This window comes from Mercurialis annua, linkage group LG1-X, assembly GCF_937616625.2.
Source record: "Mercurialis annua linkage group LG1-X, ddMerAnnu1.2, whole genome shotgun sequence".
Lineage (NCBI taxonomy): Eukaryota > Viridiplantae > Streptophyta > Magnoliopsida > Malpighiales > Euphorbiaceae > Mercurialis > Mercurialis annua.
Genome location: NC_065570.1, coordinates 10359462 through 10387408, shown reverse-complemented (window position 1 = coordinate 10387408; position 27947 = coordinate 10359462). Strand labels below are relative to the sequence as shown.

Sequence of the window (27947 nt, the reverse complement as noted above, 5' to 3'; positions counted from 1 at the left end):
GGTTTCACAAAGGTCCTGACCTTTCAATTTTGTCGATTTTGGACAAAAATGGATTATTTGGTTTCACAAAAGTCCCGACCTTTCAATATATGTGCATGCCACGTAGACGCCATATAGACAAATTGAAATCAAATTGAGAGTTGGCCACAATTGAAACTAAATAATCTGTTTTTGGCCAAAATTGACAAAATTAAAAGGTCATGACTTTTGTGAAACTTTTATGAAAGGTTTGGCCTTTTTACGACATTTGGCCAAGATTTAACGATGGAAACTCAATACCAAAATAATATAATGGGTCGAGCCCCAAGAGATTCGCCCACTGAAGCAAACCCAAGAAATCGTTCAGAGATAACCAAGTTCAAGCTTGTCACGACCCAATCTCAGGGCCGAGACCGGCGCTAGGGAATGGGAGTGGTTGCTCCGAAACCCGTAGCAAGCCTAAAAACGTAAAATAATTTTTCTCGAAACATATACGTCATGCATGACATACATAAACACGTGTCATGCAGAAGCACACATGCCAGGCATACATATCCTCTGGCAAATACAAATATCACAACGCAGCAAGCGTAAAACGTTTAAAACTTTAAAACATTAAAGTTATATTTACAAAAAACTATACATACAAGCTGACTGGCAAAATACTTATCTACTGCAGCTCTAAGAGTAAAGTACTGTTTCTTTACATACTAAAAAATACAGACTTCTGGAAGTAGGATAGAAGTCCGTTGCTTCAAAGCGTCTTTATCCTGTAAGGAAATCTGTGAGGGGTCAGTATATTGGGATATACTGAGTGAGTTCATACATTTACTAATAAGTATTCATATATAACATAAAACGATATTCAATCGTATGCAGCCAAGTACAGGATCCGAATGAAACCTTAATCCTCAAACATACTAATAATCAATCGAGCAACCCAATCATAAATATCAATTGCGAGTCCAACTCGCTGGTGGCCCAGCCACTAGATACGGGGACTCCAGACTACACCGTAGCCGAGTGCTCTCTCGTATCAAAATCATAAACCCAATCGTAAATTTCATATTCATCATCAGCTCCCAGCAGAGTCATATCAAAACTGGTGATCACACAGTCCTATTGTCGCCCAATAGGTAGCACGTTCCATCGGATCAATACTGGTTTCAAATCAAGCATATGCAATTCATAAAAAGGATTCGCATCGCAATCATGCAAAACAATATAAAGCAATATAAAATATTTGCTTAAATAAATACTTTAAAAGCAAATAGTATAAACTCACAGAAAACGCTTATCCAAAAAATACGTCGGGGCTTAGATACGTCAAACTTCCCGAACTACTGGTCCGGCTGCTTCTTGCCTCGCCGGATCTAAAATAATTTTTAAAACATTTGATTTGTATTAGAATCATATTCTAAGATTGACTCTAGACTCAAGACTCGACACGTTTTACTTTCATTAATCGTCGTGCTTCTCACGTATACTTCGATAAACGGTATCAAACTCGTTTACGGATCGTAAATCACTTCTAATTCAACTCCCGTTTAACCTCATTAGGTTAACTATACATATTAAATGATATTCAATTAATTCAATCGAGGTACGAAGAATCGGGGTGCGAGAATCGGAGGGTGCACGTTCGTGTATGGGGGTACACGATCGTGTACCTTGATGGTACACGGTCGTGTACCTTGGTACACGGTCGTGTACCTTGGTACACGGTCGTGTACCATATATTGGTACACGTTCGTGTACTTTGGTACACGTTCGTGCACCATTGATGGTACACGTTTGTGTACCACAAGTGCACGATCGTGTACTGTCGTGCACGATCCCCCGGAATCGATTTCCGGGGTTTCCGACCGGCTATATACGTAAAAACGCTCCAAACTCAACCAAAACGCGTATTCTAAGCTCAAAACGCTATATATCAATTTTATACTCGATAAAACGATAAAATCGTTTCGTGGCCTAAAACTTTGAATCGATATAACTCAAAATATATCCGTTTAAACGATAAAACGTCAAGCTTACCGTGATTACCCGTCAAAATACGATCGTTTGGAGTTATAGAACGTCAGAAATGGGCGAGAAACGAGATCGAGCGACGGAACGATACGGTATCGCCGTTTGTTAAAGAAAAAGAGATGAAGATGATGTTTCTGTAACCTTCGCACTGAAGGTTTGGATTATATATATGTAATGGCTAACTTGTCATTTGGTCCTTGAAACTTTTCAAAAGTTTCAATTTAATCCAAAACCTATTCAATTAATCTTTCTATTACTTCATATACGTATTATTTATATCCGAATAAAAATACTAACTCAAAATATATATTTCCATCGAAAATCCTCAAATTTCTAATTTCGGGGCTTAATTGGCTAATTTGCACTTTAGCCCCTAAACTTTTCAAAATTTACAATTTAGCCCTAAAATGTCTCCACATCCAAATTTTTAAAATTAACTCCTTAAATTCCGCTAATTGACTCATTAAATTTTTATCCTGAATTTCCGATATAATTAAATTAAATTCTCCTTAATTTAATTTATCGGAAATCACGACACGTGGCACGACTTAATTACCTTAAAATATTTATCAATCCATAATTAAATACCTACAAAATATTTTCGATTCCGCTGCGCATACCAATCCGGTTATGAGCCGATCACGACAATTAATATCAAATATTCAACAATCGGTATTAATATTACAACAAATATAAAAGAGAAAAAAGATGATTCAAACCTAATTAATAAATAGACTTAAAATAATAAACGATTGCGATAATTTCAAAATATCCATACAGTTAATCAAACAAATAATTCACTCATTCTAAGGACATCTCCAAGAGGAGACACTTAATTTTAGAACAAAGGATCAATTCACCCCCTCAACTTGGCACGAAATATCAAATGAGTCATTCTCGTCGCTTTTGGTAAAAACAGACCCAAAACTTGCGTTTTCGTATCAAAAGAGCCATTGAGAGAGTGAGTTTGTTAATTTTATTTAATTAACTTAATTAATCATATCCTAACTAATTAAAACTATAATTATATCTTAATTAAACACATTTAACTCGAATTAATTACATTTTATTTAAATTTATTAAAAAAAATTATATTTTACTTAATCAAAACTCTTAATTATACCCTAATTCACTCTAATAAAACACAATTAACTCTAATTCATCGCTTTTTTCGAAAAAAAAAATTTCATCGCGTTTTTTTTTTCGCAATCTCAGCGGGTCTGCTCCTCCATCGTGGAAGAGCAGACCCGTCGCCGGAGCAGACCCATCTGGGTCTGCTCCTCCACGATGGAGGAGCAGACCCAGATGTCTGCTCCACAGTGAAGAGCAGACCCATCGGGTCTGCTCTTCGCCGGAGCAGATCCATCTGGATCTGCTCCTCCACGATGGAGGAGCAGACCCAGATGGGTCTGCTCCACGGGGAAGAGCAGACCCATCTGGGTCTGCTCTTCCGATGGAGGAGCAGACCCAGATGGGTCTGCTCCTCCGATGGAGCAATGCTCCTCCGGCAGCCGGAGGAGCTGAGGAGGAGCAGCTGAGCTGCTCCTCCTTCAATTTTTTTTTAAAAAATTTAGTTTTTATTTTAAATTCAGGTATTATTTTGTAATTTTTAAAAATAATAAGCACTATTCTAGACTTTTAACCAGGAGAGTGTGTTTCAAACACAGGTTGAGAGTGGGCAAGAATAAAAAAGGGGCTGATTCGATACGAAAACGCAAGTTTTGGGTCTGTTTGTACCAAAAGCGACGGGAATGACTCATTTGATATTTCGTGCCAAGTTGAGGGGGTGAATTGATCCTTTGTTCCTTAATTTTATGAGTAATTTTCACCAATTGTCCCTAAACTTTCGTCTTTCTCCCCCAACAGTCTCTTAACTTTAATTCGTACCCCAACTGTTCCTTAACTTTAATTTCATATCCAAAAGGTCCCCAACGTCACTTTTATAATGACTCAGTCTTATGCTGATCTTAAAATATGACTAGACGTCTTTATTTTTTTTTTATTTCTCCATATAACCGTCATCTCACCATTTTTAATTTGCACCACCTAAGCGCTTATTCACGTTTACAGGTCAACATATTGCACAGAGTTACCATAAAAATGATGTTAGGGACCTTTGAGATATGAAATTAAAGTTTAGGAACACTTGGGATACGAATTAAAGTTCAGGGACGGTTGGAGAAGAGAGATGAAAATTCAGAGACGGTTGGTGAAAATTATCTTAATTTTGTACACCATTTCTTAATTTGGCTCCAATGAGAGTCGTCAAATTTTTCACCAAAAAAACATACTTTTCATTTTTTTAATATTTTAATCATTTTAAATTCTTAATATTTTATACACTTTTTACCAATTACACCCACAAACTTATTTGTATTCATATTCGTCCTAATTTTATATATAGTATTATTTATATCATAAAAAGGCTGTTAATTTTTTTAATTATAAAATCTTATATCATTTAAAACTTCATTTATTTTTAAATTACTTAAAATAAACATCACATTAATTTATTTAAATTAATACAATAAAAAATCTAAAATAACCATTTATTAATTTATTTAAATTAACGCAACATAAAAATTAAAACTAATGATAACATAAGTCAATTCTTATAATAACTATGATAAAACTAGTCTATAATTATTTTTATCATGGATAGTAAATGATTAATATATTTTAATATTATAACGTGTAAAACTAAGTTATAATTATTTAATCATTAAGTAATTAATTAAATATAACTACAAATTATAAGTATTAAATTATATTTAACTGTAATATTTTATTCAAAAAATAAAATTTTTACCATTTCTGATGAGAGAACTAAATATATTTAGAGAATAGATTTAGTCTATCACGTCGTCCGTGAACTAGTCTATCACATTATGACACGTCATTAAAATAATAGCACTATCGTAATTTTGTTTATTGCTTATTTACACTTTTAAATAGTAATATTACGATAGTGCCATTATTTTAATGACGTGTTATAATATTATAGGTTTAGTCCATGAATAACCTGGTAGACTGAATCTACGTAAGAATTTCTCATATTTAGGTGATTTTTAGGAGAATCATCAATTCCCATTTTGATTACTTGGAAAAAAAATAATTTTCACTAATAATTTTACAACCAAAATAATATACAATTAGAAGGAAAATAATTACCTAATTTCAATTTTCTATCTCATAGGCTTCAACCATTTTGAATCAATTATTGCCATGGTCGCTTCTTTGATTACAACATTACACCTTCCAAATCTAGTACGGACCTGAGAATGGACACTATCAACATGCGGAGCCGTGTTACTTACCATGAACCTCGCAGTACATTACCATACCCATCCATGATTCTAAAACTCAATAAAGATCTATCACACGTGTTATCTCATGCTCCAATCAAAAATAACTCCAAAAAAACTCATTAATTAAGCTATACGTGTTGGGCCCTTTGTAGGCCCAGACCGAATCTCTTACCAGCCAAATCACACCGTACCTGCGCCAGTCCAATCCTTGATCTTTCAAGATCAAATTCCATCCACACGTTTTGCTGATGATGATGCCCAATCACATAAGCTTCCACGCCTAATAAATCTGAGTTCCCAAATGATAAGCAATGCACCGAATCATTTCCCCTTATTTCACCCGGAACCGGATACAGTAACCGCTCACCCGAGATAGTCATTTCGGCTCCATTAAAAACCAAACTCACAGTTGGTAACCGCGGTAAAACCCGTTGAGTAGTCGAGACCCGGTAACATAAATCCATGGCTCCTTGAAATACAAAATCTGGATCCTCTAAAACCCTTAAAATCCCAGCTGTTTGGTTCAAGAATTCGGTTCGAAGCGCGGTATAAGCCGGCCCGAGTAAAAATGTGAACTGAGTACCCGAATCGACCATGGTTTGACCTGCCCCAGTGTGATCCGGTTCGAAGACCGATTTGGGTATCGCAAGTAATTTATCCGATACTTTAATTCCTTCAAGCTGAACCGTATACGCAACCCGATCAAAATACGGTAAGGGAGTCGACATTTGGATCAATGGAGTGTAATTCAAAGGCAAAGCCCACGTCAAATTGGATTCCCCAAGAAGTAAAACACCAGAAAAATCCGAACCCGAAATACAATAAGAAAATTTCGGAAAACCCATTTGAGAAACAAAAGACAACGACCCACGGTTCATACCCATTAACCCGGTATTCTTACTATCCTCTTCAGAATTCGAACTGAAGACACTGTCCATGCACCCGAATACCATATCCGAAATTTCCGAACTACCCATACGAAAATCATCAGAGGCGAGATTTCCTTCAGAGGAGGAGGCATCAGCGTAAGCAAGAGTGGCGTGGCAGAGGTTGTTAGAGTCGCAAGAAGCGGGTATAGTGAAGTCACGGGTCTGGTTAGTGCAGGTGGAGGAAGAGCAAGGAATGGGACGGTAGGAGATTGATCGGGTCGGGTCGAACGTGGTGGGGTAAGAGGTGGTGGTTTTGTTGCAGTGAAGCCAGCTGAGTTCACTGCCGGTGTCGAGAACCATGGAGACGTTTTGGGGAGGTGTGCCGACAGAGAGGGAGACGGTGAGGCTGATGTTGTGGTGGAACGGGAGTTTGGATGGAGATCTGGGGAGTGAGTTGGCGGGGATTTCTTGGATTGTGAGCGGCAAAATGAGTGTTTGCGGTGGCGGCGGTGGTGGTGGCAAAAACCCGCTAAATGAGGGTTTAAAGAAAGGAATGTGAAGAAGAAGAAGAAGAAGAAGAGTGTTCATAGTGTAATGAGGTTACGGAGTTACATGTGTAGTGGAGTTTGGAGACAGATGAGAATTTTATTATCGTGAGAAAGTTCTATTTTCTGTCTGGTAATTCATTTTTACGAGGGAGATAGATCTACAGAAACAGGGATACTGCAATGAAGCAAACGGTGCCGTATTTGCCTCGTCAGACAGAATAGTCCAAACATATATTAAACCGTTAATACTCCAAACGAGGTCGTTTTGGTGATATTTTGACCAACTATTAATTTAATTGGCTTGCTGACCCATGTGTTACACCATTTTTTATTCTTTTAATTAAAATGACAAATCTGTGAGGAAACAAAAAAGAGAAGTACTTTCCGAAAGTCATAATTTTATTTATTAAAAAAGTTATACTTAGTTTGTATAAAATAAAATATTATTATGATATAAAATCTGCTATTACTATTTTTAGCTAAAACACGAAAACTATTACATATAATGTACATTACGAATAATGTAGGTAAAATCAATTATCTCTATTTATATATTAAATTATTACAATATACTGGTATAAATAATTAATTATCTTAGTTATAATGATATGATTAAACTCAAAGTATATCTTTTGTATTAAATCGAGTAACCTTACAAGCCACGAGCGAAGTACGTACAATGGTACTAGTACGAAAAATATTAAAATTCAAAATGATGAATAGTGCTGTCTTTTTTCAAGTTTTCAATTTATTAGTCTTTCTAAAATTTAAAGGCAAAACCCATGCGGAAGCCCCTGTACTTTACTTGTTTTGTTTGAAAGGTCCCTCTTTTAAAGTTTGTCACGTCCAGGTCCCTATACTTGTCAATAATTTAATTTTAAAACCCTTATGTGGACGGAAAATGGAATGTGTAACTCACTCTCCGTTAGTTAACAGAAAAAGGTGATGTGGCGGTCCTTCTCATGTATTGAGGTCCACGTGGCACTAATTTTTAGTACTTATATCACATAAAATCACAATTTAATAAAAAAATGTAAACCAAAACAAATTTGATGGCAAAATCATTATTTTTCCATCTTCTTTGCAATCGTCTTTTCTAATTCAAAACTCAGTTGCTTTATTTTTGAGTAAAACAGTCTAATTCCTCCATCATTACCATTCAACCATCACCATGTACGGCAGATGGAGAGGCCCACTAGAGACCAACATGGCAGACTCGCCATAGACGATGACCGGAGCAGAAACTTCAACGAACTCAACTGAGCTACACTATCCAGATCCTTAGACGAAACTCAACAAACTTGGCTATTAGGACCAGCAGAGCAAAAGAAAAAGAAGAAATACGTAGATCTTAGGTGCATTACTGTCAGCCGTAACGGTGGGGACTCTCCTAGTCGCCGGTTTGATTGCCCTCATCGTTAAAACAGTTCCCCGTCACCACCACTCAAACCGCCGATGGATAATTACACTCTCGCCCTCCATAAAAGCTCTCAACTTTTTCAATGCCCAACGCTGTAAGTGATGTTCTTAAATCAAATCTTGTTGAAAATTTGTTCTTAAATTTCAAGTAATAAGAGTTCAGTTTGATTATAAGATGTAGTTATAAGTCAGTGGTATGCGGTGGTTGTATCAATTACGTATATGTTGGGTTGGACGGCATGATGTGGTGGATATTAATTTGTTGATATTATTATTTCTTTGAGAAATATTTTATTGATTTTAATTTTTCTATTTTAATTAGCTGATATTGATTTCCATCTTTATCGAAAAGGAATTTGAAGATCGAAAGTGGTGGTTGAGTTGGAATCGACGAAGAGGGTAGTGAGAAAATGTAACCATCCATGGTTTCTGTATATTAGAAATGTAGAGAAGAAAGGAAAAGTTCTTTTGAGGTGCTTTAATTTATATGTATTGTACATAATTTTATAGGGACTAAAAGTTACAAAATTAGACTAATTTTTGTTTTCACCCTCTCACATAACGCAAGTGAGTTACACTTGCTATTTTCCGTCCACAAAAGGGTGTTATAATCGGGATTTTGTCAAGTACAGGGATCCGAACGTGACAAAGTTTGAGATAGGGGCCTCTCGAACAAAACCGGCAATGTAGAAGGGCCTCCGCATAGGTTTTACCAAATTTAAACACTAAATGCGTTTTCTGAATTCAACTGGATTAGTGATAAAACTTAATTGCTGTAATAACTTGCTACATTTAAATAAATAAACAAAATATTGATAATTTATGTATATGATGAGTTTGAATAGAAAAACATCAACTATATATATTTATATAGTTATGGGTTAATTTTTAAAAAAATCACGAATTTTACACGAATTTTCATTTTAATCATGACCTTTAAAAGTTGTCATTTAAAGGCACGAACTTTCATTTTATTTCAAATCTATCACCAAAGTAAAATTCGGTGTATTTTATCTGATTAAAAATTTCTAATCATAGATACTCTACCTGAAAGATAATAAGATTTGATGTTAATTAATAATTTGGGTCTTTCATTAATGGTTTAGTGAAGAATTTAGTCAATAAAAATACACTGAAATGATGAATTTGAAACAATATGAAAGTTCTTGCCTTTAAATGGCAGTTTTTACAAATCATGATTAAAATGAAATTTGATGCAAAGTTCATAATTTTTTTAGGAATTAACACTATAATTATTCATGTTATTCCTTTGTATGATTGTTGTAGCTTACTAAAATTCTATCAAATTAGTTGGTTTAGTAGTTGGTAATTTAAGAAGCAATTATAAATGCCTACTGATTTAGAAACTAAGGGCCTCCCTGCCTACTTATAAGGATTATACTAAATTCAACCTCTTAATTTCATTCACCATCAAATTTTGGTGCCCACTTAATCAAATAATTAATCAGTGAGAAAGAAACATGCATGCATGCATGCGGCGCAGTGGAAAAATTGATCAAGAGTCAAGAATATTGGAGGGTAACTGATTTTTACTCAATAAACTTTCAGGTTAATTCTTTTTAGCTATGAAACTTTGAATTGATTCATATTGGTGACTAAATTTAAATTTAAATTTTTTTAAAAAATTTAAGCTAACGTATATGTATGTGGCAATCAGTACTTGACATTGGACGAGGATGTCAAAATAGATCTTTCTAATAGGTCTTCCCTAATGGGCCTTCTCGAAAAATATTAAAAATTAAGTAGAGGTTTTTTGGATACATTAAAATTGTAGCTTGATATTCCGCAACAAAATCGGCGGCTCTATTTCTATCTCTCCAGCAATATACCGTCAAATTACATTTTGTTATTTTAACAATCAAGAATCAACTTGATATTTATATTTTCAATAACATAAAATCTATTTTGTTGAAATATTTAATAGTAATTAAAAATTAATCTTCTCGAATTCATTATTCAAATAATGGAAAAGCCATTCCCTAACATATATAAATGTGAAGAAATGAGAGAATGTGATTAAATTAGCATGGAAAATCATGTCAAATGCATTAATTAGTGGTGAAAGAATGTGACTAAATTAGCATGGAAAATCATGTCAAATGTATTAATTAGTGGAAAGGGACAAGAAACCGAAAGATTGAAAGTGTAAATCATAGATTAAATATTGATTGAATTTTTGATGTGTTGATATAAACAAAAAACCAAACATAAGGTAAACAAGTCACATGATGGTTTGTACTAGATTGGTGTGCTAACCCAATCAACCGCATGGTGCGACAATCATGGCTCAGTAGTATCCCAAAGTTTATATAAATGGGCGAGTAAGGTTAAACAATAAGGTGGTTGCACATGCTTCGCCTTTTCATTTTAGGACATTGGATCCCGGTTGGGTCCCTAAAATTGTACGCCCATTTTATGTTTCCCATCCCAATGTTAGATTTTTATGAGAGTGTTAGCTATTTAATCCATCATTTTTATCTCGTCTTATTGCGCCACTTTTTGTGGCGATAAAAAAATTAGATAAATTTAAAAAAAAAATTGAGATATACACTTTTAAAAAAAATAGATGAATAAAATATTATCACGTAAAGAAGGTTAAAAGAAGTGGATTAAAATATTAGATTATAAAGCATTTTTCTTTTTATAAATAAGATTAAGACACAAATTCTTTACCAATGAGCTATACCTCAAATGGTATAAGTGCTAAGCAGCAAACTGTTAGGTCGTGGGTTCGATTCCTCCCACAAACGCCCCCCCTCCCCAATTATCAAAAAAAAAAGACACAAATTCTTTAATTCATTAAATAGTTAACTTAGCTATTTATTTTAAATAAATTAATCATAACAAGTTACGATATGACACAAAATTAAGCGGATTCAGATAGAACTTATATGGGCTAATAATCACCCACGACCCCTGACTTTAGGGGTACCTTACGACAAACCCCCTGATAAAAAAAAACAATCAGTAAACCCCCTAATCTTTATGGCGGCGCTCGCTAAACCCCTATTGGACGAAAATACCCTTGTCGCCGTCTTTTTTGGTCAACTGACTTTCAAAAAAAAAAACTGACGGCGCCACGTCAGCTGACACGTCATCAAAAATTCATAAAAAATTAAAACACCTAAAATACCCCCATATTTAATTAAAAAATAAATAAAATAACTTAACCCAACTCTATCTAACCCAAACAATTCAATCAACCCAACCACAAACGATCCAACCACCGCCACCCGACCAATCCGCCGCCTGACCACCGCCGAAAAATTTTCCGGTCATCTAAGATGATCGGAAAATTTTCCGGCGGTGGTCGGGTGGCGGTGGTTGGGTCGGTTAATCAAATGGTTTACATTGGGTTGATTTATTTTATTTTTGTCTTTTTCTAAATTAAATTAAGGGTATTTTGGGTGTTTGAAATTTTTATGGTGTTTTGCTGACGTGGCGCCGTCAGATTTGTTTTTTTTTTTCAAAAAAAATGACAGTTGACTGAAAAAGACGGCGTCAGGGGTATTTTCATCATATTTGGGGTTTAGGTGGCGCCGCCACAAAGATCAGGGGGTTTACTGATCGTTTTTTTAGATCAGGGGGTTGTCGTAAGGTATCCCTAAAGTCAGGGGCCGTAGGTGATTATTAGCCACTTATATGAGGTTAAATTAGTCTAACCCGTTTAAAATATTTTTAAACCTATTTGTTAATTATGTTAATTAATTAAATTATTATATGAGACCAAATGTACTCATATAACCTATAAAATTTATTAATTGTTGTTTATTGTAAATATCGAAAAAAAATTGTTGTTTGTTGTATCAAATTATATGGTTGTTTTAGAAGTTTATTATTCGGTTATACTCAGTTAATAAAATAAATGAGTTAAATGAGTTGAATATGTTATTAATAAATGTATTAAACAAGTTAAACAGATAATATCTATTATGATATTTTTTTAAGAAACAAGTTTGATGTTTGACACGTGTTAACCCGTTAAATAAATATGCCGTGTATGAGTTTGACATTTTGACACGATTAATTAAACGACAATATTTAAATTGAAAAAAACATTTTTTTTATTACGGACACAAAACATGTTTATGAAACAATGACACAAATTGCTATCCTGATGATAATCATCTTCTTACAAACTCATTGCTAAATTAGCAGTATTATATTTTGACACTATTTTTAGCCACGAGCAGGTGCGAAAGAAAGGTAGGGCGGGGGGAATTCTTCATAACCGTACACAATAAAAGAAAATTTCGGAAATTATCGATCAACCAAAAATAATTTAACATAAACTTTTGCCTGGTTGGAGTTCCTGTGAGCCAAATTTACTATTCTAAAATTGTAAAATACACTCTATATACTATATAAATCACTACTACTACTAGACTTGAATTTTTCCGGTTACATATAGATGTGAGAAATTGTTTCCATCAAAGAGCTCTATCAGCCATTCTTTTAACTGATGAATATGTACCAAAGCAAGCTGTAAGCAGTCCCACGCTAATGGTAAAAATACAAGCTGCTACCTGATAATAACACAAAAATCTATTGATACTCAAAAATTCACAAATTAATTATCCTTACAACTATAACTTACTATGTTTGAAATTCATAATTAGAGTGAAGTGAAGAATTTTCACCTGAAACTTGGTTAATCTTCCACGGAGTATCCGGAGATAACATGCACATGGGAATATAACAGCCTGCCATAAAATTGATTCATCACAGAAATCAATCCATTACGACATATTCAACCAACCCCAAAATGCGTTAAACGCCATTACGCGTGTAAAGTTGGTGTCCGGGTTCATACTAAAATGGTGTAAATCTATAGGATAGCGCTAAATTATAGAAGCGCTGTCTTTTTATAAAATAATCCTAAATTTTTGTTTAATATACACATAATGGTATAAAAATAAATTCAAAAGAAAATACAGGTGTATTCTATTTAACATTAGAGATAGAGTTAATGGTTGAAAATAAAAATATTTATAACTACATTATTTTAGCGTAATTTACGCTATTTTAAGTATTTTGAGTTGAAGATGGCCCAAATAATTAAAACAAGTTAAAGGAGGATTGTGTATGATAAAAAAAACTTACAGCAAGCATTGCAAGTGAAGATCCTACAAATGCCATCACAAAACCTGCAGTCTCATAAATTGCAATTTTAGCTGAAACTTTGAGGGATGGATACAGAGAAATAGAAAATCTGTCAAGGCAGAAATTTGTTACCGAAGAATGGAAATGTCTGCGCCACAACTAAAGTCGAAATCACTAAACTTGTTCTGATAATCAACGATGCATTGCAATATTTAAACCGATTTGATGAAGGCATAAGTTCTTCTAAACTCAATGCAACAGGTGTTATTGTTAATGCATACTTTGTCAACGGGTTCACAACCTGCAAAATCCGCACCCTAAAACCTTAGTCTATCTGTCAAATAACCAATTCACCTAAAAGTTTAAGTTCTTTGGTGGTTTTTTATTATTTCGAATGCACATTGAGTTGTAAACAAGCACAAATACAATTTATCTTGTGCTCAAATAGCGTTGCCAAGGATCGAAACTCTAATTCTTTCAATCATAAATACTTTAATACCTTATCAAATGACTAATTCACCTAAAAATTCAAGCTGCATTCCAGCTATTGTTTTGATCGTCTGTAACATGACCGTTTAAAAACTCTAAAATATAGAGAAAGATTATTAATTGGAAATAAATGATCATACTGCTGTCCAGGTTGCAATCTTAGAAGCCACAAGTTGTGTGGGCATGTTCAATGTAAACTGGGATTTGATGGTGTCACCAAACATCAGAAACCCACATATAGCTACTCCAGTGTACATAAACCAACAAAATATGAAGCTGCAAAAATAGCTGAAGCATGATCAGGAAATGAAAAAATAGAACACCGAAACATAGGACTAAACGAGTTTCCGTACCACATAGATTATAAGAAAGAAAAACAGAATGTTAACTCTGTGTTAACCTGATAATTAGAACTGATGTAAAGGCGGATGGATCTTTCATGGAGGAGTAAATATTTGGAAACACTGCATGCCCTGAAAAACCATAACTGTATATACCAACAGCAAATGGTAGTTTTGCAAGATCAAGAGCTATTCCGTTGTGATGAAACCCAACTTTGTCCACTGTCCCAACCCATAACAAGCAGACGGACATCAAAATTGTCGCGCCAACTCCTCCAACTGAACACAACGGCTTCAAAGATTATCAACTATAACCTCACTTTGTCTATGTTAAAAATATGACCGGTATTAAACATTTTCCTTGTGTTCTGATTTGGTACAAACTTCAACTTGTATCGAAGTAGTATCAAAATTTTAATTTCGGTGATAGTACTATTACTTTTCGATTTGACTAGCGACTTAATGAAGCATGTTTTTAGAATATGTTGCTACATCAGTCACCATCGGACATAGCGCCTTATATAACAGCATAGCTTTAGAATATGCTGCCACCGATTGTCATATTACTTTATCTTGAAATAAAATAAAAATTTTGATAAATTTTTAATACGAGCTGAAGTTGTTATACCAAATCGAAATATAAAACAAATATTTGGTACCACTCAGGATTTTAATTCTAGAAAATGAAGAGAAACTGGAAGCAAAATATAGAATAAAACAGAAGGTTATAACTTATAACAGTGAACCTGATAGGTAAGAGAGCAAACTAAGGTCTCGAAGCCAGACAGTGGGAAGAACAATAATGGTCGCTATAAGCGGAAATATTTGATGAGAATTAAGATTCCTGCCGGCGAAACTCATGAAAGTGTCTGGGAACAATGTTGACAGATTATCACTCATCATAATCACATACTCCACACAAGCTGCCTACACGCCACAAAACACCTATCGACCTTTCAGTCTACCACAAAAACAAATTACATTCTATGCACAGAATTGAAGTTAGCACGCAATGAAGAATTCTTTGCACTTACATATAATTCAAAGTACAGCAATATCTGCATTTGGCCACAACCCAATTGTCAGTTCATTGATACAATACAACTTGTTATGCAGCACGAAATGGAAATGCTGAAACTGTAAATGCCAAAAACCGTATTTTTTGTGAAAGCTATAAATATATAGTTTTAGAAGCATTTCCGAAAACATACACGAATAGCCAAACAAAAAGAATCGAGAAGTTTTCGTGCAACTATTGTTTAACTTACGGATATTGTTAGACGACCACCGAATCCAAAAGCAGCCTGGGCAATGTCAGGGTAAGTTGTGAGTTGAGGTGAGGTTTCTAAACATTCCTTGAGTAACGTACCGGTATAGCAACAGAGAACGCCAAACAGGAAGAGGACTAATAGACTCAACCATCCTCCTTCTTTTACTGCATAAGGTGTTGTAAGGAGTCCTATGCCACATAGAATATTTATTCCTTCACACCACAAACATAAACAAGCCAATCAACTTTACAAAATTAAACATTGATGAGCTTCGTAAAGACGGGGTTTAATCATGATTTAAAACTTACCATTTAGAACTGCTTGGGCGAAGGAACTTTGTTTGGTTGGTGGAGGCAATTCATTACAGGAGAATTTTGATTGAGTTGATGCAGATAACTTTGATGGCAATGTTGAGATAGGAACTTCTTCTTTTTCAGGAACTTGGTGGTGAATGAGGGGTTTAGTTAGTAGAGAAGAAGAAGATTCAGAACTTGGTCGTCTCTTGCAAAATGAAGTTAAGGGATTAGTTATGCCCGCTACATTACTCAGTTTCAATGAGCTGATTGATGGGCTAGTAAGCATGTCTATTGAACCCCTGCACAAAGTCATTTTAAGTTAGAGATCTTCTTATAATAATATTCCAAACTTGAATGATAGCAGCACAACAACTAAGCGAGCCTTATAATATATATACTTAAACTATATATTTTGTAATCTCTTTTTTTGTTAACGTGGATTAGCTACGGACACTTCATTCAACCAACGTCTTTTTCCAAAAACGTGTCAGAAACTTGACGTTACGGACACGAAACATCATTTTTAACATAGAAAACATTAAAATAACATTCTTTCGCCCTGTCCGTGTCCAAGTATTCTGTTTCCGCGTGTCCATATCCGTGCTACCTAGTCGTGCAATATAGAAAAGGAGAGAAGAACAAATACCTGTAACTCTGAGGCCATGATGGAATATTATTAAGGTCCATGCTATTAGTAGATAAGTTAAGTGTATTATCAGTATCTGTATCATATCCTACAAAGGACCTCTCTGCCTGATTCTCTTCATCATCTGTTTGGAAGTCATCTCCAAAATCATGCCCAAGATCCTCATCTCTAATCATCATTTGCCTTCTTCTATAATGAAAATAAGCCAAAATCATATACAGATAACATAATTTGCTCTCTCCATTTTTTCAGGAAGCCAAAATATTACAGAAAAGAATGAACAGAGCAATTGTTGTGTTGCTGTACACTTGTCTATATTAGTAGCCAGAAAACTGGGAAACTTTTTATATTAATTGGACATAATCACACTATTTATAGCAACTTTGAAACTAAATTAAGAGAGATGCCGTTTTGGTGCAAACTTATGGCTCTTTTTCATTCAAAGTAATTGCTCCACTCAACTGTTTTTCCTTGTGTTGCATAGATATAATTTTTTCTGTAAAGATTCACAGCAATTTGACATTAGACATCTTTAATGTAAGAATCATACAACTAAAAAATGGCAAAAGTTGTCTTGAAATCAGAAATTTGATCCAATCTTATTAAAAATTAATCCCTTCAATTAAGTCTCATTTTGTATTGAAAATTAAATATATGGACCTAAACTAATATCAAAATAATTTGAATCCAAAATTAATTGAAATGAAAGGTACCTAAACTCGAATTAATCTCAATAAATTCAACTTATTTAATTTTTATTTCTATTACTTTGAATTTTTTTACTTTATTTAGGTTTTAAATCTAAAAAAACTTTTAACTAAAAAATTATTTCTTTCAAAAAAAATTAAACATTAATAAATATTGAAATTTAAGTTGAAGCCATTAACTTACTAAATTTCATGAGACATACTAAAAGTATAAATTAAGAATTAAATTGAATTTTTTTTTGTTTAATTCTTTAATTCAGTTGATTTACACAAAAATTGGCTAGGATAATTAAATTGTTGATAAAAATGAAAATAGAGGAACACATCATTTAATTTTCAAATGAGAGGGACGGAATTGTGCATTATGACATATGTGGAGTGCCTCATAATAATTTGCCCAAAAATACTATCCGAAAATTAAAAATCAGAAAAAACAGTAATTTTCTAGAAAGGATAAAGATACATATAAATCCTTAAATTCTTGAATTAAGAATATTTATGTCCCTAATGTATTGTACAGCCTAAGGGTGAGAAAAAATATAAGTAGGCCAAATTAATTGACCGAACCGATAACTTTCGGTCGATTAAGTTTAGTTCGATTTTAAGTTTAAGTTCAGTCGATTCTGATTTGATATTCAGTTTTTGGTTATCGGTTCGGTTTAAAATCAAAATTATCCAAATTAACCGAATCAAAAGAATTAACGAAAAATTGAATTTGTTTTTCTTTTACTCATATATTTGTCGATCTTAACCGACCCAGCCAAATTACATGTAATTCGATAGGTTTGGTTTTGAATATTTTCTTTTCTATTTGGTTGATTCGGTTGTAAGTTTAAGTCTGCTAGGTTCAGTTTTGATATAAAAAAAGTTCTTATTGGTTGGGTTTGAAATTAAAATTATTCAAATTAACCGGACCAGTAGAATTAACAAAAAAATTGATTGTTTTGAAGTTTTTTTCCTCATATTTTTGTCGGTTTTAACTGACTCAACCGAATCACCCGACATATTGGGTCATTCCGATTTTGAATTTTTTTTCTATTCAGTTGGTTTGGTTTTTGGTTACAATTTTTTGTTTTGTCGGTTTGGTTTTGACTATTCGGTGAAGTTGTTAATTCGGTTAAATGACCAAACCGATCAGCCTTTAAAGTTATAGAAATAGTTTAAAGATTTAAATGCACAGAAAATCACCAATTTTTGCGTGTTTTTAGTATTTAAAATGAATTTTTAATTTTGGCATACAAATACATGAACTTTCAAAATTTTGCAATAATAACACGACACTGTTTTGTGTATAAGACGGCGCCATTTTGGATGTAAAACGGCACCGTTTTGGATATAAAAACGACATCATTTTAAATGAAAACGTAATACATAATTACAAAATTGGAAAGTTCACGTTAAATATGTCAAAATTAAAAGTTTATAGAAAATATCAAAAACACGCGAAAATTGGTGATTTAGATGCATTTAAGTCTAATTTAAATAACCAATTACCGTTAACTAAAGTGTCTTCTAACTAATCAATGACGATATGCGAATCAAGGTTTATATCTTGTTCCATGTCAGGTCATTAGAAACGGTTATACTCTTTCTGAATTCTTACATCTGTAACTGCTCTTTATTTTTAATGAAAGATTATTCGATTGTCAAAAAAAAAAAACTAATCAATGACGTGTGAATTAGTTTTTTTAATTAATATTATAACAATAATTGTATCAAAAAAGGAAAAATTAACTAATCAGCCGTCTGTATCAAACTTCTCATTCCTAATCATGAACCTGAGAAATTTTCATTCCTAATCATGAACCTGAATTTTTTTTAGGTGAACAGGTCTATCACATAGGATTATGAACCATTCATTTAATACGTTGATATGAACCTTCTTAGTTCTTAGTTCTTACCTTTATGAAAAGCGCCCAATAGCGAACAAGCCGACAAAAGCAGCAAGAACAGTAAGTTCACTAGGCTTGAACCCCACCCACATTCTCCCAGAAATCAAAGCATTCCAAGACACAATATCTCTCACAAGCATTTCATCAAACACCTTCTGTGTACTATCAAAATCGCCATTCTTTGCATACAAATGTAGCAAAGTAGCAGTACCTAACAAAGCAACAGCGACAAATATCCTGAAATGGAAGTGGCCGGATGTTATAAGGTGGGACTGGAATTGCTTGGCGTGTGATTGTGTAAGTGGCGAGGTGCAATTGTGGTGTAGTAGAAGGTGGTGTTCCATGATGCAAATTGATTCATATTTTAGTTAATTGGCGGGGAATATCATGTTAGTGCATCTCCAATACATACACAAATATACAAAATATACCAAGGAGCTGTAACTCAAATGATATAAACGCTTCATTTTCTCCTATAAACGCTCGCCCTCCCCAATTATCAAAAACAAAAATCTACAAAATATTAGTTTAAATTTAATAAACCATTCAATTTTTTGAATTAAAATAATATGCAATGTATTTATTTAATTAAAATTACCATGTGTTAAAATGATCAGCCGAGTAGTAACTCAACTCAAGGCTAGATTTTCACAATGTATCAACATTCAACAATCAGGAATGTTCACAATAAAACTCAAAATTATATTACAAGTTACAACTACATGATTGGATTTTTTAATCAACTCGCTATCAATAATTCAATTGATCCGAAAATATGTCATAATTCAATAGTTATTCAAAAATTTATAGAATTAGTCCGGAGCTATAATCAATCAACCTGAGTTAACATTATTGATAACATAGCGATGCTCGTACAATGCATGGAGAATAATGTGCAAAGTAAGAATTCAGCAATTTTTTGTGAAAATCACAAATTACCAAAGATGCTTTTTGTCGGAAATTGATGGGACGAAGTTTAAATGAAAAACAGCGAAAAATGTTTGTTCTAAATACGTTATAGATGCTCTACCAAATGAATTTGCTGACACCGCCAAATTACGCAACCTTGGACAATTTGTATCATTCTTAAAAATCATTTAAACCTTCCATTTCCTGTATGTGATTTTAAGTTTTTTAAGTGTTTGATCAAGTGTTCAAATTGTCATGAATTACAAAGGTTTTAGTGAGAGATAATCAGTTCAAAGAGAGACAAGTTGATGAAAAAGATAAAAAAAAATTACCTCCTTTTTAAATTTGAAATAAACATTTACTTATTACTTATATAGAAAATACATGCCTAGCGATCACCAACTGCAATCCTACGATAGTCAATGCTATTGTAAACTTTTCTATTTCAAAATGGACAAAATTGGCCATCGTCAAAACAGAACATACTATATTGTGACTATCCCAAAACACATGAAATTTCAATTTTCCGAAAAAGACCATGGGGTTAACAACACCCGAAACAAAACCAAACGCATATTCAGCATATAGAACATTCAAAACATTAATAGAACTCCTCAGATTCAAACATATCGAAAACCATACCGGAAACGCTTAGGAATAAACGACAATATAACCGGAAAGTTACGTCACTAAAGTGAGGGTTATTACACCAATCCATACAGAATGGGTGATAACATGATGATCAGAAATGGAACGGAGTTATCAATAGTTCGCACTAGTTCAACCACTCTGCATACCTCTCGAAGACGATTTACTTTAGTTATGTTTTATGTATTCCATTTGTGAAAAGGAAATCAGTTTTGTTATTCCAATAATGGATCTGTTGAAGGAACTCAGCACAAGGACAACGTTGTGAAGAGGCCAAACTGTCTATACGTAGCAAGATGAAGATTGTGAACAGCAGATCAAACAATCTGAGCCTGGTCTTACCCATCATTTGGTATTAATAATACTGTAAAAATAAAATTAAATGATTAACAAAATATAAGTCGTCACATATTTAAGTCTCTCAAGCCACCTCTTAAAAAAAAGTCTCTCAAGCCATGATCACTCTATTAGTAAGAAAGAAAGGACAAAGGAGAGAGAATGAGGCTTGATTACAGTAACAAATCTATTACACAGGATGTAAGAATACTGAATTACAGATACAGTAGAATGCAATTGTAATTGATACTTATTTGTCAACTTGGTTGAGCTTGCCAAGGCCATTGCAGTTGGTACAAACAATCTGAGCCTGGTCTTTCCTAGCAGCATTCGCCCTCAACACCCCTCCTCCTGCCTTCCTCACAAAACCCGCTCCGTCACACACCGGGCACCTGTCATTTCCGATTAAACATAACCATCAAAACTTGGAATCGAACATAAGACATTTGTTCTCTGATGCAGCACTAAGACTAGGAAAAAAACATATTCATTATTCGGTATAAAATTCAAATACCACATTCAATTTTTAATATTATCGGTTCTCAAACAAATTACTGAATCGGAATATAAGAATTATCGAGTTTAGAGATGAGTAATTACAGATCCTTGCGGGAGAACAGGATGGGAAAGGCAGTTCCGATTAGGGCAATAGCAGCTGCACCTGCAATTAGATAAGTTGTGCCATCAGCTGATACATCTCCAACTGCTGCAACTACTGTCAATGATCTCTTGTTCTTTTTCTTCTGGCTACAATTCCACGATGCCACTCTTGAGCCCGCAGGTTTCGATAGAGCGAATGAGCCAGAGCCTGAGACTGCGCAAATCTTGGCTGAATTTCCTGAAAAAGTAGTCTGCAGAGGAGATAAAGTTGCCATCATTCACCACTAGAAGGTTTTCTGCTAATAGCTATGAAACTAAATTCTTGAGCTAAAGAAATGCAATTAGATTATAGAAAAAATATAAATATATTATAGGCAGAAGATTTAATGCTATCTGGCTGGCATATATGGATTTAGATGCAAGTAAATGGATAAGGCCACGTCATCATACCTCAAGATTCATGCTGGTCAATGGATAAGGGTGGTCCCAGAAGCTTGCTCAACCAAAGAAAGCCAAGGTACAATCAACAATCAAGGGCACTTCTCCTATTCAGCTTCTTAAATCTCCTAAAGTTTTTTTCAGGTTTATGACAAAATTAAAAATTCTCAGGCTGTCAAACACACATTCTTGCCCATCCTTCATTTACTATCTAATTACCTCACAAAGTACAAACACAGCAAGGATTATTCCAGAAGCAAGCATAAGAGTGAGCAAAAACTCGGTTCAACCAAATTGACCAAATTTACCGATCTATTTCGGTTAATATTGTTAGTTTGGTCGGTTCAATTTTAATAATAAAATACTTCAGTTCGGTTACATATAAGAGTTTTAAAAATTCGGTTAACCGGATTTTTCTATTTCCATTAGTTTCTAATAATTTTATTGATATAGCTGAATTTACATATTAATTTTATCGATTTTTGGTTGTGTATTCTTAAGATTTCGGTTGATTCAGTTCATTCAGTTTCGATTAGTTAATTTACTGAGGTTTCAGTTAATTCGATTGATTCTTTCGGTTAAAAAAATAAAGTAATTCAGTTTTGGTTGGTGTTTAACCAAACCGACCATTTGCTCAGACCTAGGTAAGCCCGATAAAAAGAGCTAATTATCTATGCAAAATCCGAAACAACCTAAAAGAGGCACTAGTAAAACCTCATCGGAATGCATAAAAGCGGACTAGAATAACTAGTATACTTTGAAATACCGATAACGTAGACAAGTCACAGAGCAAATACAACTAACTTGTTCTTGGTTTCTTCATTTCTAACAAAAAAATATGAAGACATACTGGTAAATAATTCATGCAATAGAGACCTCTTTGTTGGAATTCCATAGATTCTATCTGATACCTGTCAATTCCAATTATGTTCCCATCAAGACTGGATGTCTGCCGCTCTATGTGCACATCTGTGTCCTTGAGGCTTTCTCCATCAACAAATAGTAGCATCTTGGCAAATGCAACCTAATCCGGTTTAACAGCTAGCATAAATAATGGTGAATAATAAACTAGAAATTAGCAACTTGCATTCAACATCTTCCACATATATAGCAGGTGCCAAGGTGCAACACAAAGGCAAATCAAGTTGCTACCAAGAACATTCCCAGCTGAGATAAAAACTAGCTTTTCAAGATCAAGAGAACTGACTTAGCTATAAACAATGAAACAACCAAGGAACTGAATGACGAACAGATAACTTCCAACATAAACGTATATAATAGGTTAAGAAATTCCAGTACTTCTCTAAACAGACATCCATCAACACAATGTCCACCAACAATTCAGTTCAAAATGAAAATCTAAGTTAACAGCGGACGTCATCACTAACCAATTATCCAACTCACATAAGCTCCCTAGATTTATATTTATAGTACATTATAGTAAGTGTCTACACGAAATTTGAGCACTTGAAGATTGGAGGTTAGTGCCGATTGAGGTTCTTAACCTTCCATAATGAACTCATTGGAAAGTTTGAAGACCACTAACAACAAGAAAGGAAAGAAGCTCAGCAGCACCTTAGTAACTTGTCTCCATTTCCTACATCATGCCATGCATAATGCAACATTCTCTTATGAGATTCTCATGAATAGAATCAGCTACTTTTCTCGACTTCCTCCGTCTTCAGAAGCTTAATCCAATGCTTTCTAGTTAGATTTTCATACATAGAATCCTCTAGCAATTGAACATAGGAGAAGAGTGGAGAATAATGAAAGCATTGAGACTAATAACATTATAAGCATATATGTAAGTAATAATTAAAGGGGAAAAGGTAATATTAAATCCAACAGTAACCATCCATCATAAAGGCAAGTTAATTTTTCAAATGTTGAATACTATGTAATATCTAAAGCCATACTCACTCAAGCAGGCGGTGAATTCTATAGACTGTAAGATAAAAAATGGTTTATGGAACTAAAAATACCATCCAATTCAGTAGCCAGAAAAATAAATGAATGCCTTTATGGCAATAATCATATGGACAAATCAGTTTTCACCTCCCGCGGTGCCGAAAATGTTTTAATTTCTTCAAGAAAATAGTTACCAGCAGAGACATTTGATTGATAATAAGACAGCAGATCATCACATCCACAAACACGCACGGGGAAGCATGAAGTAAAGAAAAAAAATACTATGCAGTTTGACAAAAGGATACTTCAATAGCAGTAGATCAATTATGCTATCAGTAACAAGGAATTACTAGCAAAAAGTGAACTATTATAATAAAAAAATGCCTTTTCATCCAAAGAAAACTTTAAAAGGAAAAAAAGGACAAGACATGTTTTTCATCTCCATTTCTCTTCTAGAGCGATAGAAGGAATGCATAACAGCATAAGAAACCCATGATACAGAAGCAACCCTCAACTACATGATTCAGTTTGCTAATTTCAGCAAGTTTAACTTGACTTTTTTGAAAAAATAACACCGAGAAAACATCAAAATACCATCTTCAAAGTAAAAGGCATTTGGAAATACAGACTTATACTTTATACCATATATTAGATGATTATCTGAAACAATCACATGAGACTCTATGAATTTGCAATCTCATGGAAAATTATTTAAGTTGTGACTAGCTGAAACAGATTATGTAACTAATCATATTTAGTCGGGCATTAGATAGGACTTGTCATAACTCATAAGCTAATAATAATTGTACTGTGACAACAATTATACAAGATAACCTAACCCCAAGAGATATATAAAGCCAAACAGACAAAAACTGCATAGTTTAGTGTCCCATGGATTGAGATAATATTTTGAATTGCAATAATTACATTCAAAAAACTTGTCCTGCTTGTGCCCAGTCTTGCAAACATGCACCATGTTCAAGCAACTAACCTCGGTCCCATTCCAACAATAAGGTTCTGTAATGATTTAGATTTATTGGATAGAATTTACATATCTCAGGACCAATCACATGGTCCAAAGAATATAAAGGGACATAATCTGAGAAAACTGAACACAAACGGCATCAAATAAAATTTTCAGTTGAAGTCTAACAAAAATGACGATATCGCAGAGAGACAAGAACCAATGTCAAATGAATAATATTACTCAATCTTTATATATAAAATACATTTAAACATAGCAACACTACAGACAACAAGCTACAAGTGAGTAAAACGGTATGCATTAAACATTTTTGCAAAAACAGTTAGCAGAAAACTTAACCGGCTTTAAACACATAAGAGGCACAATTACAAACAAGGATTTGTACCTCATTAACTTTTAAAATGGCCCATATTAACTGGGGAGCTTTCTTTCTTCATCTTCCTCTTTCCATCTTTTGCTATGAATAAAAAAACTAATCTCCTAACAATACAAAACTTCTGTTCTTGACATATTTTAACCTTGGTAATTCCCAATATCTTCCTTGCTTCTTGTTATTTACATAGACTTAATCATAGTACATTAAACATATAATCCCTTTTCTTATGACGAACAATGAGTGATATCAGTAATTAAATAGCCAACCTAAAGACATTATAATCGACCAATTCAGTTTACCGTCTGTAACCATGCATAATCCAATTCGAATTATCCCTCCTCGAAGACCTATCCGCCATAGAATTTGCTCTACTTCTTCGACTTAAACCCGATTCATCATCAACCCTCCTTCCAATCCTTCCTAGAAAGGAAAACAAACTTCTAAAAGCACGACCAAACCCTCTCTGTCTCGGTCTCCTTCCACTAGGTACCCACGAAATCCTCCGAGGCACCCCACCAGTATTATTATTAAACCCGCCATCAACCTCGGTAAACACAACCGGAAACTGCCTCTCTGCTGCTCTCCTCCCTCCACTGAACCTCCCAACAGCAAACCCTCCACCTGGCAGTCTCCAAATAGTCAGCCCCACACTCTCCTCATTCGATTCCTGCGAATCCCCCCCACTCTGCGCATCCGTGGCTAACTCATGTCTACAAACCGGACACGAATTACGCAATGAGAGCCACGGAACGATGCAATCAGTGTGATAAATATGCTTACACGGCAATTCACGCGCCTCGGTATCAATCTCAAACGCCTCTTTACAAACTGCACAATGAGATTCAATACAAACATGATTAGACATAATTTTAACCACAGGCATAGACTCAATTGCCGCTTTGGAAGCCGGCGGCTGTTCGAATCGGCTTAGTCCGGTGCTTTCCAGTTGAGTCAACTGATCAACAAGGCGGTCAAACCCAGACCCCATCAAAAACTCCGACATACTCGACGGTAAAGGACGGATGCCGGATCCGGAACCGTCGTCGTAATAAAGCTCGAAATTACTGGAGGTTGCGTCGTTTGCAGCGGCGCCTCCGTCTGGAGGTCCGCGGAGGACGATGACGGGATTAAAAGGGGAGCGATCGGGTGTGGTAGTACTACGTCGGTTGTTGGTGCGGCGAGGTAGTGTTGGAGAAGTGGATTGAACGGAAGTGTTGGTCGGAGTGGTGATTTGTTCGATAAATCCAGCGGCGCAATCGGGGCAAGAGAGTGGTGGATTTAGAAGGCGGAGCGTGAAGAGATGATTGCATGTGTAGCACCAGAAGGATGAGGAGGGCGGCGATTCAAGTGAAGCAGCAGCCATTTAAGATGAGGTTGAACTGAATTAAAATAAAGATGTAAGAACAAGTGAGAAAAGTATATATTTGCGGGAGGTGTTAAAATGGAGGACAGCGCTTACGATTGAATCGACTCATTTGTTAAGCGTGCGTTCTAATTTGTTTTCTTTATTGCTAGAAAGTAAAGTTTTTGTTTTACTTAAAAAAAGATTAAATTCTAAAAATTCTAAATAATATTCAGTTATATACGGTCAAATATAATTACAAACATCATCCTCAATCACAATTTTCTTACAATTAGATAGTATTTATTTGAGAAAATAACAAAAATAAGCCAATAACGCGTATTTATTACAAAAATGCTAACCTTCTCAATTATTTACATCAATGCTAATTTTTGCTTTACATTTAAAAGCTATTCATGGTGATTCTTTACACTGTTTACATACTTTATTTTGAGCCTACACGTGTAATATATTAAGTAATATGTCAGTCCTATTAAATTTTTTTGTCAACATTTATCACCATGTGTAAAGTTAAATCATATGTTTTATTTCTCTCTCATCCTCTTTCAAATATTCTCTCTCCTAACATTTGCAGTGCCGTTTAGGCTTTTTCGGCTCCTATACAAATCAACCGGTGGTCTCCGGCGAAACTAATATCCTCTCGAGTATGATGGATCATGGATCTATGCATCAAATCGTGGAAGAAGGCTGTTGTTTCAGAGCATGGCTGGAAGTAAGATTCATATATATGACGGTGAAAAGTGGTCTCCTTGATCGGCGGATTTCTAGAAGGTTTTCTGACCGGCGGATTTCTAGAAGGTTTTCTGACCGGCGATGTTATGGAAAATTAGGAGAGGTCGGATGCTCAAAAGAAAAACGAAGGAGCGGAGCAAGTGGCGGCGGCGGCGGACCACGCAAATAAACACACGGTAGTGATGTAGATCTCTAGTAATGGTGAGAATAAATTGGACTAATGAATAGTAGCCGGAATAGGGAAGACTCTAGATGAAGAAGCCGAAGATAGTGGTGAAAGTGGGCGGGTCCAATTTTAATATTTTTGTTTTTACGAATTTGTACTCTGGTAAGGACCACACATGTATAACTTTAGATGCTATAACATTGTTCAAAAGTAAAAATAAGAATGCATTTGAATATTCGTTAACAATTCATGTATATATTTTTCAAATTTTTATTTAATTAATTCAGTTTATTTGTATTTTAAAAAATAACATCGCATTTTTTTAAAAAATATGGTGGCACTGCGAATGAGAAAATGATGTATTATTTATGTATTTGAAATGTATATAACATGTATTTATATTATTTAAGAGATGTATGATTTATGTATTTTGTGGTATGTTTTAATTTGTTATTTGTTATTTTTATCGATTTAATTGAATCAACCGATGAATATTTAATACATACAAAAGATATTTGAAAAAAATATTTGATACATCTACGATACATATACGATACACCTCGAAT

At 34.3% G+C, this 27947-nt stretch overlaps 4 protein-coding genes across 5 annotated transcripts; all 4 read right to left on the bottom strand.

Moving 5' to 3' along the window:
- Window positions 1-5095: 5095 nt before the first annotated feature.
- On the bottom strand, window positions 5096-6859 carry LOC126665650 (aspartic proteinase PCS1). Its single transcript, XM_050358506.2, has one exon. It carries the CDS (start codon window positions 6773-6775, stop codon window positions 5447-5449), a length of 1329 nt encoding a protein of 442 aa, XP_050214463.1. The 5' UTR covers window positions 6776-6859; the 3' UTR covers window positions 5096-5446.
- A 5567-nt stretch (window positions 6860-12426) lies between these two features.
- LOC126665649 (amino acid transporter AVT1D) lies at window positions 12427-19024 on the bottom strand. Of its 2 annotated transcripts, XM_050358505.2 has the most exons (12): window positions 18930-19024; window positions 16322-16510; window positions 15688-15974; window positions 15377-15591; window positions 15143-15166; window positions 14855-15035; window positions 14168-14387; window positions 13908-14043; window positions 13411-13579; window positions 13279-13322; window positions 12816-12878; window positions 12427-12701 (listed from the first exon to the last, which is right to left on the bottom strand). In XM_050358505.2, the coding sequence occupies exons 2-12, from the start codon at window positions 16498-16500 to the stop codon at window positions 12606-12608; spliced, it is 1614 nt and encodes a 537-aa protein (XP_050214462.1). In that variant the 5' UTR covers window positions 16501-16510; window positions 18930-19024; the 3' UTR covers window positions 12427-12605. The 2 variants fall into 2 exon arrangements, with proteins under 2 accessions (XP_050214462.1, XP_050214461.1); XM_050358504.2 differs by lacking the exon at window positions 18930-19024 and having other exon boundaries at window positions 16322-17053.
- A 1839-nt stretch (window positions 19025-20863) lies between these two features.
- On the bottom strand, window positions 20864-21787 carry LOC126654220 (uncharacterized). Its single transcript, XM_050348253.2, has 2 exons — window positions 21414-21787; window positions 20864-21205 (listed from the first exon to the last, which is right to left on the bottom strand). Exons 1-2 carry the CDS (start codon window positions 21689-21691, stop codon window positions 21064-21066), a joined length of 420 nt encoding a protein of 139 aa, XP_050204210.1. The 5' UTR covers window positions 21692-21787; the 3' UTR covers window positions 20864-21063.
- A 3159-nt stretch (window positions 21788-24946) lies between these two features.
- LOC126654183 (E3 ubiquitin-protein ligase RDUF2-like) lies at window positions 24947-26620 on the bottom strand. The gene has a single exon (XM_050348250.2). It carries the CDS (start codon window positions 26481-26483, stop codon window positions 25416-25418), a length of 1068 nt encoding a protein of 355 aa, XP_050204207.1. The 5' UTR covers window positions 26484-26620; the 3' UTR covers window positions 24947-25415.
- Between the last annotated feature and the right edge of the window lie 1327 nt (window positions 26621-27947).

Coding starts and splice junctions, on each gene's coding strand:
- LOC126665650 (XM_050358506.2), bottom strand. CDS start 6,775: ATGAACACTCTTCTTCTTCTTCTTCTTCTTCACATTCCTTTCTTTAAA.
- LOC126665649 (XM_050358504.2), bottom strand. CDS start 16,536: ATGATTTTGGCTTATTTTCATTATAGAAGAAGGCAAATGATGATTAGA. Junction 15,592..15,687: donor CGCCCAAGCAGTTCTAAATG/GTAAGTTTTAAA, acceptor TGTGGTGTGAAG/GAATAAATATTCTATGTGGC. Junction 15,036..15,142: donor TGCTGTACTTTGAATTATAT/GTAAGTGCAAAG, acceptor TGTGGCGTGTAG/GCAGCTTGTGTGGAGTATGT.
- LOC126654220 (XM_050348253.2), bottom strand. CDS start 21,691: ATGATGGCAACTTTATCTCCTCTGCAGACTACTTTTTCAGGAAATTCA. Junction 21,206..21,413: donor CTGTTCTCCCGCAAGGATCT/GTAATTACTCAT, acceptor CGGAAATGACAG/GTGCCCGGTGTGTGACGGAG.
- LOC126654183 (XM_050348250.2), bottom strand. CDS start 26,483: ATGGCTGCTGCTTCACTTGAATCGCCGCCCTCCTCATCCTTCTGGTGC.